Below are 14,731 nucleotides of genomic sequence, written 5' to 3'. Positions count from 1 at the left end.
GAGCATTGAGGTTTGACATTATTCCCTATCATCTGGACTTAACTATTTTCCACTGGTTCACTGAATTTTATAGCTTCTCGACGTTATTCGAGACGGTTTTTAGATGTTTTTTTTTTCTGAGATAGTCTATATCCATCATGCTTTTAGTTCCATTTTTCTGAAACCACTGTAATATAACCAACTTACGTTTTTAAGTCAAATAAGTATTGAAATTACATAATCATGAAGAAATGTTTGCATCAGAAGTATTTTTTAAAACATTGGTTAAATGTGTCTGTTTGACGGAATTCTGGCATTTTATGTTAGCCTGTTTGTTTACCATGTGTACACAAAATGGCAGGCAGTGCTTTCGATCGCTACTTTCGTTATGTGTAGATGGGAAATACAGACAAGAGCACACATTAAAACGCTTAGAAATTATAGCATTCCTGTTGTTTTATTAGGAACCTTTCTCATAGATATACAGTAAATATTCATAAAACCTGTATAGACATCGCTAAAATGTTGTTGCCAGTTAGCCTTCATCACACGTGTGTGTGACATTCAAGTGACACGTTTTGTTTTGAACATGATGATCTCACTGTTTCTATGCGTAAACACTCTGCAAAAATGTCCTAAGTTGTCTAATGTCTAATTTAGTTCTTATACAAGATGATAGAGATGTATAATCATCAAACTGGTGTGAAACAGTATTTTATTAGCACCTGCAAAGACAAATTGTTACAATTTGCCAGAAAAATTGTAAGGAGTTAGTTGTTTTTTTTAAGTAAAAACATGGGGGCACCCTTATTAGAGGATGCAGTCTTAATAGGGAAAATACGGTCAGTCAAAATATTTCACATAATTTCCATGATAGGAGAAATAGGTTTTGACTTAAGTCTGCGTTTTTGTTTCGTGAAATTGGAGCCAGGTCATTTATCTGATGAAGGTTACAGTGTACAAATTGTACTAGTCATCAAAACGTCACACATTTACTGGCTGTGTAACTCTAGCCTTATCACAGATATTTATAACTGATGTTCTCTATTATCTCACAGAACGGCTGGACACCCCTCCACTGTGCAGCCTACTGGGGACATTTAGAGGCTGTTCAGATACTGGTGAAACGTGGCGCTGAGGTCAATACAAAAAATAAGGTGAGTGTGCCTTAGAAATGAAAAGTGGTCAAATCAATGGCCAGACAGTTTCATTATCCCCATTGCAAAAAATGGTTACAATCCATGGAGATATCAATGACTTGTAGGGATTTCCCAATTTTATCGATTTTGCTTATATAATTTCATTCTTTTTCCGAGATTTAGTACGATGATTGTCAAACTGAAATCTCAAATGGGCAGTACATTGGATACATATGTACATTAATTTAACATTTTTAAATTATGAATACCCAAATTAAAGGCCAATCTGATTAAAATACAGATCCTTATTATCACTACGTTAGATAAGAGGATCTGAGAAAATCCCATTAGGGGTCATGTCCAGGTGACCTTTGTAAATGGCCAATCAAATTGCTGTTGGCAAAATTTTGATAGTGAATTTCAGGGGACGAAATAGCCGTGTACGTAGTAATCTCGCCCAAAAAGCACAATAAAGCTAATCGTATTTGCATGTTGGGGCGAAATGGCGTTGTCAATTGACAGAGCAACGTGCAGAAAATGCATTTGATCTGAATTACACGTGGTATAAAGGTCATCCGAACACGACCCCTTATGGGATGTCAGATCCTCTATTGAACAGAGTGGTTATAAGGATCTGTATTTCAATCAGATTGAATTAAAGGCCATAATGTATCAAACATTTCTATTTTTCATTATTTCTTAAGTTTGTACAGTATTCAAAGATTAGATTTTTAGGTCACCTGAGACAAAGTTTCAAGAGACCTATTCTAATTGCCTTTTGTCAGTCGTCGTGCGTCATCCTTCGTGTGTCCGTAAACAATTTACATTTTCGACTTCTTCTCCAAAACCACTCAAGCAATTTCAATGAAATTTTGCAAAAACCTTCTAAGGCATAAAGCCAATCAAAATTGGGAATTATATGGCCTCCTTTTCCCACCCCCAGAGGGCTATGGGAAGGGCCAAAAGGGGTAAAATTGGCTAAAATTTCATAATTCTTCTTCTTCACTCACAGATCTGGTAGAATCAAATACTCTTCATAGATAGAAAGGTCTCAATGCACTCTACAAAAAATTGTGAATTATATGACCCTGGGGTCTCAGGTTACCCCCTGGGGAGGGGGCTAAGTTTACTATTGTTTAATATAGGAAAAACACATTTTTGAGCATTATTTGGTAATTTATAATAGGAAATTGGTCAAATGTTGTCAGAATTATCCCTTTGAGGTGACCATTGAATCCTATTTACAAATTTTCCATGACTAACCCCCAGGGGCCTGAGGGGCAGGGCCAAAATAGGCCAAATAGGCTAAAACTTAAAATATCTTCTTCTTAGATTCTGGAACTGGTAGAATCAAAAACTCAGGTCCTTTACAAATATTGTGAGTTTCATGAGCCTGGGATCTCGATATTCCCTTGGAGGGGGGGGGGGTCAAATTTATTATAGTTTATATAGGAAAAACACAATTTATGAACATTATATATATTTGCTTAGTTTTCATAGGAAATTATGTGGCAGTGTACAGTAGATTTGAAAAATTCAGCAAAATAAAGTGCAGGCTTTAATTATGTACACACAGCTTTTTAACCTTAAATAACATCTATATAAAAGTATATATATTTTTAATCTACACAACATTTGCAATAGCTATGCAGAGTTCATTTTTGAACAGGTCCGCTTTTTGTGGTTTTGTGAGCCTGTAAAAACCATGGTAACCAAATTTGGTTTTTTTGAAAAAATGCAAAAAATTGGGATTTTCAACCCAAAATTACACCTCCTCTAGGAGAATTTTTTTTCTTGAACACAGTTTAAAACCAAGCATCACTGCCGTGATAGCGGAACTGAGCCTATTTCGACATAGGTATATCATTAAACTTTTGAGCAATCTTACCTCGTACCCCAGCTATCAATTTCTGCTGCTACAGTATTGAGTTTTTCCATCTTAGACGCACATTCGGATACCCTCTAAACCATTAATCTCGAACCCATTTTGGGGAATTTCTTTATGCAAATGTGAAGCCTGCATGTAATTCTCTAGATTGAATTCATCAAATTTAGGACATATACATTTTTTATTTTTTTATGCATATAATAAAACAGGGGCTTTCTGCCTAATAAAAATCCCATGGCCATTCGGTCTTACTGTACACTGCTACCTTAGTCAATCTGGGTTACAATTATTAGCATAAGATAGCATTTTAACGTAGCATTTTAACGTCATATCCATATTGGTCCTGGCCGACCCCCAGGGGCCAGAGGGGTGGGGCCAAAAGGGGTTAAAATGGGTAACATTTCAAAAATCTTTCTTCTGAATTCACAGATTTGATGGAACCAAATACTCATCATAGATTAAAAAGTCAAATTTATAAAATTACTGACCGACTTCAAGGGCCTGATGGGCCAATATATAGTGTTTATATGTCTTTTTTATTCTGTATCCAAACTCAGGTGACCATTTAGGCCCATGAGCCTCTTGTTTAACAAAATTATTTTGACTGAAATGTTTTTTCTTTCGATTCCCATATTGAATTAATTTATACCTTCATCAATTTAATTTTAGTTTAGCCTAACTTGCTTTTTGGCAAATTTTGCACAGTATTTAGAATAGGTTGTGTGGACTGAACTTATTTCAAAGGTATTGGAAAATTCTTGATATTTCAGGAATGTAATCTGTAATCTTTTCGTTGTTTTTGAAGGATGAGCGAACAGCATTGCATGAAACTGCCCGGTCACAAGACTATCATGAAGAAAGACTCGGGGAGATCGCTAACATTCTGATAGATGCCGGGTCAGATGTCAACGCCAAAAGTAGTGATTTAGGGGAGGTTTGTAATCTTACAGAAACTAAATGTATCCTTTTATCTTGTTGTGATAGAGAGAAACAAAAATGTTTAAATGGTGAGATTTAGTTATGATACATGCCATTGATATTTAATTTTTGACAATCTATTTAGAAGAAGTAAGTGCAATGCATAAGACAATCTAATTAAAACTAGACTTGTAATTCTGCTCCACTGTCATGTTCTACCATACCCTCCATTACAATATTTAGCAACACCCTCTTAAGTGTCATCTCAGAATGACCTTATGTAAATTAGTTAATCATGAATTACAGGCAGATTTCACTGACCTTATGTAAATAAGTTTTATCATAATTACAGGCAGATTTCACTGGCCTTATGTAAATTAGTTTTATCATTAATTACAGGCAGATTTCACTGGCCTTATGTAAATTAGTTGTATCATTAATTACAGGCAGATTTCACTGGCCTTATGTAAATTAGCTAATCATTGATAATAGGCAGATTTAACTGACCTTATGTAAATAAGTTGATCATTAATTACAGGCAGATTTCACTGGCCTTATGTAAATTAGTTGATCATTAATTACAGGCAGATTTCACTGGCCTTATGTAAATTAGTTGATCATTAATTACAGGCAGATTTCACTGGCCTTATGTAAATTAGTTGATCATTAATTACAGGCAGATTTCACTGACCTTATGTAAATAAGTTGATCATTAATTACAGGCAGATTTCACTGGCCTTATGTAAATTAGTTGATCATTAATTACAGGCAGATTTCACTGGCCTTATGTAAATTAGTTGTATCATTAATTACAGGCAGATTTCACTGGCCTTATGTAAATTAGTTGATCATTAATTACAGGCAGATTTCACTGGCCTTATGTAAATTAGTTAATCATAAATTACAGGCAGATTTCACTGACCTTATGTAAATAAGTTGATAATTATTTACAGGCAGATTTCACTGGCCTTATGTAAATAAGTTGTATCATTAATTACTGGCAGATTTCACTGACCTTATGTAAATTAGTTGATCATTAATAACAGGCAGATTTCACTGGCCGTATGTAAATTTATTTAGTTAATCATTAATTACAGGCAGATTTCACTGGCCTTATGTAAATTAGTTGATCATTAATTACTGGCAGATTTCACTGGCCTTATGTAAATTAGTTGATCATTAATTACAGGCAGATTTCACTGGCCTTATGTAAATTAGTTGATCATTAATTACAGGCAGATTTCACTGGCCTTATGTAAATTAGTTGATCATTAATAACAGGCAGATTTCACTGACCTTATGTAAATTAGTTGATCATTAATTACAGACAGATTTCACTGGCCTTATGTAAATTAGTTGATCATTAATTACTGGCAGATTTCACTGGCCTTATGTAAATTAGTTGATCATTAATTACAGGCAGATTTCACTGGCCTTATGTACACTAGTTGATCATTAATTACAGGCAGATATCGCTGGCCTGATGTAAATTAGTTGATCATTAGTTACAGGCAGATTTCACTGGCCTTATGTAAACTAATTGATCATTAATTACTGACAGATTTCACTGACCTTATGTAAATAAGTTGTATAATTAATTACAGGCAGAGTTCATTGGCCGTATGTAATCAGTTGATCATTAATAACAGACAGATTTCACTGGCCTTATGTAAATTAGTTGATCATTAATAACAGACAGATTTCACTGGCTTTTTAGCTAATCATTGATAATAGGCAGATTTAACTGGCCTTATGTAAATTAGTTGTATCATTAATTACAGGCAGATTTCACTGGCCTTATGTAAATTAGTTGTATCATTAATTACAGGCAGATTTCACTGGCCTTATGTACACTAGTTGGCCGTATGTAATTAGTTGATCATTAATAACAGACAGATTTCACTGGCCTTATGTAAATTGGTTGATCATTAATAACAGACAGATTTCACTGGCCTTACGTAAATAAGTTTTCACTGGCCTTATGTAAATTAGCTAATCATTGATAATAGGCAGATTTAACTGGCCTTCTGTACATTAGTTGTATCATTAATTACAAGCAGATTTCACTGACCTTATGTAAATTAGTTGTATCATTAATAATAGGCAGATTTCACTGGCCTTCTGTAAATTAGTTGTATCATTAATTACTGGCAGATTTCACTGGCCGTATGTAAATAAGTTGATCATTAATTACAGGCAGATTTCACTGACCTTATGTAAACTAATTGATCATTAATTACAGGCAGATTTCACTGGCCTTATGTAAACTAATTGATCATTAATTACTGGCAGATTTCACTGGCCGTATGTAAATAAGTTGATCATTAATTACAGGCAGATTTCACTGACCTTATGTAAATTAGTTGATCATTAATTCCAGGCAGATTTCATTGACCTTAGGTAAATTAGTTGATCATTAATTACAGGCAGATTTCACTGACCTTAGGTAAATTAGTTGATCATTAATTACAGGCAGATTTCACTGGCTGTATGTAAATTAGTTGATCATTAACTACAGGCAGATTTCACTGACCTTATGTAAACTAAATGATCATTAATTACTGGCAGATTTCACTGGCCTTATGTAAACTAATTGATCATTAATTACAGGCAGATTTCACTGGCCGTATGTAAATTAGTTGATCATTAATTACAGGCAGATTTCACTGGCTGTATGTAAATTAGTTGATCATTAATAATAGGCAGATTTCACTGACCTTATGTAAATTAGTTGATCATTAATTACAGGCAGATTTCACTGGCCTTATGTAAATTAGTTGATCATTAATTACAGGCAGATTTCACTGGCCTTATGTAAATTAGTTGTATCATTAATTACAGGCAGATTTCACTGGCCTTATGTAAATTAGTTATATCATTGATTACAGGCAGATTTCACTGGCCTTATGTAAATTAGTTAATCATTAATTACAGGCAGATTTCACTGACCTTATGTAAATAAGTTGATCATTAATTACAGGCAGATTTCACTGGCCTTATGTAAATTAGTTGTATCATTAATTACAGGCAGATTTCACTGACCTTATGTAAATTAGTTGTATCATTAATTACAGGCAGATTTCACTGGCCTTATGTAAATTAGTTAATCATAAATTACAGGCAGATTTCACTGACCTTATGTAAATTAGTTAATCATTAATTACAGGCAGATTTCACTGACCTTATGTAAATAAGTTGATCATTAATAACAGACAGATTTCACTGGCCTTATGTAAATTAGTTGTATAATTAATAACAGGCAGATTTCACTGGCCGTATGTAAATTAGTTGATCATTAATAACAGGCAGATTTCACTGACCTTATGTAAATTAGTTGATCATTAATTACAGGCAGATTTCACTGGCCTTATGTAAATTAGTTGATCATTAATTACAGGCAGATTTCACTGGCCTTATGTAAATAAGTTGATCATTAATTACAGGCAGATTTCACTGGCCTTATGCATACTAGTTGATCATTTATTCCAGGCAGATATCGCTGGCCTGATGTAAATTAGTTGATCATTAATAATAGGCAGATTTCACTGACCTTATGTAAAAAAGTTGTATTATTAATTACAGGCAGAGTTCATTGGCCGTATGTAATTAGTTGATCATTAATAATGGACAGATTTCACTGGCCTTAGGTAAATTAGTTGATCATTAATAACAGACAGATTTCACTGGCCTTATGTAAATTAGCTAATCATTGATAATAGGCAGATTTAACTGGCCTTATGTAAATTAGTTGTATCATTAATTACAAGCAGATTTCACTGGCCTTTTGTAAATAAGCTAATCATTAATAATAGGCAGATTTCACTGGCCTTCTGTACATTAGTTGTATCATTAATTATAAGCAGATTTCACTGGCCTTATGTAAACTAATTGATCATTAATTATAAGCAGATTTCACTGGCCTTATGTAAACTAATTGATCATTAATTACTGGCAGATTTCACTGGCCTTATGTAAATTAGTTGATCAATAATAATAGGCAGATTTCACTTACCTTATGTAAATTAGTTGATCATTAATTACAGGAAGATTTCACTGGCCTTATGTAAACTAATTGATCATTAATTACTGGCAGATTTCACTGGCCTTCTGGAAATTAGTTGTATCATTAATTACAGGCAGAGTTCTTTGGCCTTATGTAAACTTGTTTATCATTAATAATAGGCAGATTTCACTGGCCTTATGTAAACTAATTGATCATTAATTACTGGCAGATTTCACTGGCGTTATGTAAATAAGTTGATCATTAATTACAGGCAGATTTCACTGGCCTTATGTAAATTAGTTGATCATTAATTACAGGCAGATTTCATTGACCTTAGGTAAATTAGTTGATCATTAATTACAGGCAGATTTCACTGACCTTAGGTAAATTAGTTGATCATTAATTACAGGCAGATTTCACTGGCTGTATGTAAATTAGTTGATCATTAATAATAGGCAGATTTCACTGACCTTATGTAAATTAGTTGATCATTAATTACAGGCAGATTTCACTGGCCTTATGTAAATTAGTTGATTATTAATTACAGGCAGATTTCACTGGCCTTATGTAAATTAGTTGATTATTAATTACAGGCAGATTTCACTGGCCTTATGTAAATTAGTTGATTATTAATTACAGGCAGATTTCACTGGCCTCATGTTTGCTGCATACCACAACCATCCTGAAGTGGCTTTAGCCTTTACAAGTAATAACTGTGATATTAATGCCTATGGAACTGTAAGTATACTATTGATCTCATTCACTGTTCTTTTCTGTGTATTAAATGAAATAATCAGAATTTTAGTAACTGTAAGGAGTATATAATTTTTAAATACACACTTGGTATCTTTAAAAGTTTTGGTAACCATGCACTTTTTTCAAATATACATAAAGAATGGAATTATGTAAATATTATTTATTACCGGTAACTCATTTACCTTCCCGAACTCATTAATTGCATTTTCGTCAGTTTTCTTAAGACATAAATTAACCTTTTATGACATTTAATTAACATATGTAACAGAATTTTTGTAGGGCAGTATATAACTCTCGTCATCTAGATCATTTGTTAGAGACGATACTCATCAGCTAGATCATTTGTTTGAGATGATACTCATCAGCGTGATCATTTGTTAGAGACGATACTCATCAGCGTGATCATTTGTTAAAGACAATTCTCATCAGCTAGATCATTCGTTAGAGACGATTCTCGTCATCTAGATCATTTGTTAGATATTATACTCATCAGCTAGATCATTTGTTAGAGACGATGCTCATCAGCTAGATCATTTGTTAGAGACGATACTCAACAGCTAGATCATTTGTTAGATATTATACTCATCAGCTAGATCATTTGTTAGAGACGATACTCAACAGCTAGATCATTTGTTAGATATTATACTCATCAGCTAGATCATTTGTTAGAGACGATACTCAACAGCTAGATCATTTGTTAGATATTATACTCATCAGCTAGATCATTTGTTAGAGACGATACTCAACAGCTAGATCATTTGTTAGAGACGATTCTCATCAGCTAGATCATTTGTTAGAGACGATTCTCATCAGCTAGATCATTTGTTAGAGACGATACTCAACAGCTAGATCATTTGTTAGAGACGATACTCATCAGCTAGATCATTTGTTAGAGACGATACTCATCAGCTAGATCATTTGTTAGAGATGATACTCATCAGCTAGATCATTTGTTAGAGACGATACTCATCAGCTAGATCATTTGTTAGAGACGATACTCATCAGCTAGATCATTTGTTAGAGACGATACTCATCAGCTAGATCATTTGTTAGAGACGATACTCAACAGCTAGATCATTTGTTAGAGACGATACTCATCAGCTAGATCATTTGTTAGAGACGATACTCATCAGCTAGATCATTTGTTAGAGACGATACTCATCAGCTAGATCATTTGTTAGAGACGATACTAATCAGCTAGATCATTTGTTAGAGATGATTCTCATCAGCTAGATAATTTGTTAGAGACGATTCTCATCAGCTAGATCCTTTGAAATTAATCTACCAAAAATGGTTAAATTCTCCATAACCCTGTTTTCTTAGAGTTGTCTCCCCTTTTCAGAATGGCTGGACGGCACTACACTGGGCTGTTGACAGAGACAATGAAGAAATGGTGTACGTTCTGTTGGAGGAGGGAGTGGACCCGACCATTCGGGCAGTGGTACGTATAAAGCATGGCTCTGTAAAAGTCTGAACCGAATATAGGATCTGGATGTTTCTACAGCTCTTTTTGGAGATGAGAACAACTGCCTGGGCCCAGTTTCACTAACATTCCTTAAATTAACAACATTATATAGGGATTGGATTTCGTTTTTATGTTAACCATGCTTGTATGGAGCAATTCCTCTAAGAATATATTCTATGGGGCGCGTTAGCGCCCCATATTGAATATATTCTTAGAGGAATTGCTCCATACAAGCATGGTTAAACATAAAAACGAAATTCAATCCCTATATTTACACTCACACGACTTTTTATTTATATTTAATGCAAAAAAAAAATTTGTCATTTGAAAGTGACGTAATTATTCAATAAAAGTCGGTCAAAAGTGGGAGGAGCTTACTCAATTGAACAGCGAATTATGACGCTTCATGTAAGGTAGAATTATTCATCCGCGACGACAAAAAAGTTCAATATTTTAGTGTAAAATAAACATGACAAACAAAGTAAATTTCAGAGATAATTTTATTTAATCAGATCAGAACTTTAAATATATATTCAATTTTGCTAAAAGTTAATATATAGCGTAATAACATAAAGAATTTGTACACGGCCACATGTGTGAACTCGGTTTATTGTGCAGCGAGGCGAAGCTGACGCACGCTTACACACTTTAGTTTGCCGAAGTTGTCAAAACACCGATTTTCAAGTAGCTCAATGTGTTTGAGATGTCGTCTGACTTGACGACATTACATCCTTGGGAGCCATATGATTATATAATCTTCGCTTAGATCCAAATTCACTTGTGTGAAAGCACGTCGCCCCGGTCGGAATATTTTTCCGTTTCTTTATACCATTGTTAATTTAAAAATTGTTTGAATCATATATAAATATAAAACATGTATATATTGTTTACATTTTTCCAAAATTCTATGAAAAACAACAATATACACGTAATGTTGCGTCAAAATGTAAACAAAGCCATGTGTTTCTTTTTAAAAAAAAGTAGTCCTTTTACGTTGCACAGAACATTTCCTTACGCAAGTTCAAAGTTCAATGTTACCATGCAGTTATGGTAAACAAAATCGGCTAGTATTAGCGTATAGTGACCAAGTCTAGCAAGTGTAAATATATGTCAATATTTGACCAATTTTGAAAAAGAATTATAAGATGTGCGACTAACACAAATCCTACATATATTTGAGGTATTGATTTGTGATTGAAAGTCACTGTTATTTGTTAGTGTTTGATATCAGTATAGCAGAAGCTCTTCACTCACTTCTAATGCTCTCTATGGTTAGACTAGAACCAAATGTTTTATGAATTATCAGTATGACGAGCAGTCTGATGTACTTTGTTACAGCGAGGAGAGCTGGCTTCAGACCGTAGCTCCAGACAGGATATCAAAGATGTGTTAATGAACGCTGTCAACATGTTTAATGAACTTGCCAGTCTTGAAGGAAAAGACAACCCAAAGGTACTCCTTAACATTTCTTCTTTTTTTTTTCTTTCATAAAATTTTATTATACTTGAATATCACTATTCCTTCATTGTATATTACATAGTTATCTGCCCTTTTGTTATTGTATTGTTATTTTATAACGAGGACTTAATTTTTCTGAAAGAAACATAACATTGTGCACACATTACATCACAGTCAATACATACCCTCTGTAGTATCCAAATACACAATCAGTTGAAGACATGATTCCTTGTACATACTGAATGAATTAAATAATTACAAGCATGATTTTAGTTTATATCCCATTTTCTAATTTGTAGGAAACCAATGTGACAGAGCTGTCAAGAAATCCGAAGAAAAATGAAAGAAATTTGCCAAAATTGAATAAAGAATCTCCCAAAACTAAGACTGTCATGGAAAAAGATGACATTTCAGAGGAACAGAGTGACGTCTCATCAGAAATCACAAACGATGAAACAAGTAACAATGATGAGAATAGTGCAATAGAGAATGATGACAGTGAAAAGACTTCCACTAACAAGGGAGACAACTTGTGCAATAATCCTACAAATATCGCTGACACAGAGACTGACAGTACTCTTTTAGAAAAGACAAAGAAATTAGACATCAAAGTAGAAGACAAATGATAATAACTTTACCTTGTCATAATCCCTTGAAATACTGTGAATCACTTTATTTACATGTATACAATATTTTGATTCTTGAATTTTGAACATATTCGCAGATACATCAATTTACGATCAAGGACTATTACTTACATTCGTGTATTCATGTTCAATTTAATATAATTATTCATGTGATATGTAAACTCGCGTTTGAACTCTCCCACGGATTATGCTAAAATTAGTATCTCATGATAATACCGTGGTTTACAGCTTGTAAGACATTTCACCTTTTCAACATGGAAAGAAGTGAGGAACTTCAACACAAAAATATGGTTATATGACAAACTAGAATTTGAATCAAGGTGTTTTTATTATATTATTAATAAGAGCTTTTTACTTTTATATGACTTCTGAATATTGGACACAGCTTTGTGATTACTATTTGGTTTTTGAATATAGGTGTAATCGCTGGCTGAAATCATGTGAAAAATTGCAGCTGTTATCCCGATAAGGTGTTTACATGTAGTGACAATGTATACAAGTACTGCGAAATACTCCACTGTGATTATACAAGGGAGTGGTGACAATGGTAAATAAAAATGTTGATATGTTGGTGGTGATTTCCATCCATTTTACTGTCCACATAGTTGTATTGTCTAATCGGTACTGAATCTTGAACATTCTCCGTGAGTTTCTTTTCTCAGATTCTTACCAGTTGCACTGATTTAGTAGGCACCATTTAAAAAAACCACGTTTGGGTTTTTCTAAGTTGGAGAGATACTCATATGAAAGATATGCTTTGAATAATATAAAAAGTATTTTCTATATTAGCAATAGAACAGATATACATGGTAAAAGAACTACCAATTGCAAATAGTTTCTGCTCACATTGAAAAGAAATTCATACATTTTTATGATCAGATGAAAAATCCCGGTTTTCTTGGATCCGAGAAAAATGCTTCAGGAAATGAATAATTTGTATTGGTTCGGTTTGGTTGGAATTGTGTGTTCAGTCAATTCGTTCCTGTACAACTGGTAGGAATCTGTTAATGAAACGTTTGCCTGGCTTTAACTTTCATCCTTATCAATAACCCAAGATATAGCTGCTTTGTTGTAGTATTCTAGTAATATAATGTAGATGTAATATATACACTGAAATGACTTTGTTGCTGTAGAGAATATTTACCATAATTGATTATTCTTCCCTTCGACACAAAAAGCTTTGAAAAACACATGAAGTATATCCTATCTTAATAATAAAAGGAATATAAAGGCAATACCTGAATACTTTCGGCATCAACTGAAAAAATAAATAAGCAATTTCATTGAAATATATATATAATTTTATTTATTTTGAATATGAATATCCTTTGTCTTGATGAAGTAACTGATTGATTAGCTACTGATGTCGCGGAAAAGTCAGTCAGAAGGTGATATCTTTTCTGCTACAACTGTAGCTTCTGATAGATGTGATTGATTAGAGCGAGGAGAGATGGAGTTATTCTCACCTCATATATTTTTGATTGATGTCACAATAGCCATTACAACTAAAAATCCATCTAAACGGTCACAACTGGAGAAGTTTTATTATAAAGAAACACCAGTTCAATAAGCTTAATATTTTGATAAAAATCTTAGATTCATAGACATTTTAGTTACAAATAAATATGACTTTGTTTACATTATAAGGATTTCAAAAACCCATCACTGCTAAGCCTTACCTTTTTGAAGTTCAGTCTGGGGACACTAATATCAAATTATGAATGAAATGTTTCTTTAAAAAGTACATACAAATACTTTGTTTTATACACTTTTAGGTATTTTACAGGTAAAATGATATAAGGCATGTAATGATTCCTTTCTATGTTATGCCAAAGAAACAATACACAGGAAAATGTCTTGCTCAGCTTCATCCGAAAAGAGCTCGATCAGAAATTCAACTGAAAGTTAAAGTTCTTTCCAAAATTAATTAATCTGAAAACATTCTCTTCTTGTAAAATTTACCTGACTTTACCAGAAGACATTTTCACAGTGTATATGATTTCATACCGATTCTTGAAGTCCCCTGCCTGTACGTATACCATGTATTTATTAATATGACATTGTTTTCCGCTGAAGATATCCTGGTGAAATCTCAAGTCTGCAAATAAAAAAGTCATATAACATCTTCAGGTGTTTTACCTTTATATACTGTATAAGAAACATTATATGTATATCAATCATAATGGTTGGCACAGGCTCACATCAATCATAATGGTTGGCACAGACTCATGAATCCAGTATCAGGAACTGTTTCGATTGATTGGCTTTAAATCGTTTGGTTCTGTAATGTAATTCAAACAAATTGAATAATGGTGTTAGAAAGGTATATGAACACATCATTCAACATGGAATAAAGCCAAACTGAGCGGGAAATGATATCTCTTCATTATTAAGCGGATATAAGAAGCTCCAAGCACACCCAGAGAAAATGATGAGGAACTATATATTAAGCTTCTCACCTAGGCAACAATGCACAAC

General features: G+C 33.4%; 1 protein-coding gene across 1 annotated transcript in view; it reads left to right on the top strand.

The window, feature by feature from the left end:
• The window catches only part of LOC138308529 (ankyrin repeat domain-containing protein 6-like), a 76,342-nt gene extending 61,964 nt beyond the window's left edge, over positions 1-14,378 (top strand). Inside the window, exons 5-10 of the mRNA XM_069249546.1 lie at positions 1,038-1,136; positions 3,812-3,940; positions 8,567-8,665; positions 10,026-10,124; positions 11,487-11,600; positions 11,906-14,378. Of these exons, the coding sequence (XP_069105647.1) occupies positions 1,038-1,136; positions 3,812-3,940; positions 8,567-8,665; positions 10,026-10,124; positions 11,487-11,600; positions 11,906-12,232 (867 nt within the window). The 3' untranslated portion in view covers positions 12,233-14,378. The remainder of the gene's footprint in view (positions 1-1,037; positions 1,137-3,811; positions 3,941-8,566; positions 8,666-10,025; positions 10,125-11,486; positions 11,601-11,905) is intronic.
• The last annotated feature ends 353 nt before the right edge of the window (positions 14,379-14,731 follow it).

Source organism: Argopecten irradians, chromosome 15, assembly GCF_041381155.1.
Source record: "Argopecten irradians isolate NY chromosome 15, Ai_NY, whole genome shotgun sequence".
Lineage (NCBI taxonomy): Eukaryota > Metazoa > Mollusca > Bivalvia > Pectinida > Pectinidae > Argopecten > Argopecten irradians.
The sequence above is the reverse complement of the archived record's forward strand: the minus strand, read 5'-3'. Positions and strand labels throughout refer to the sequence as shown.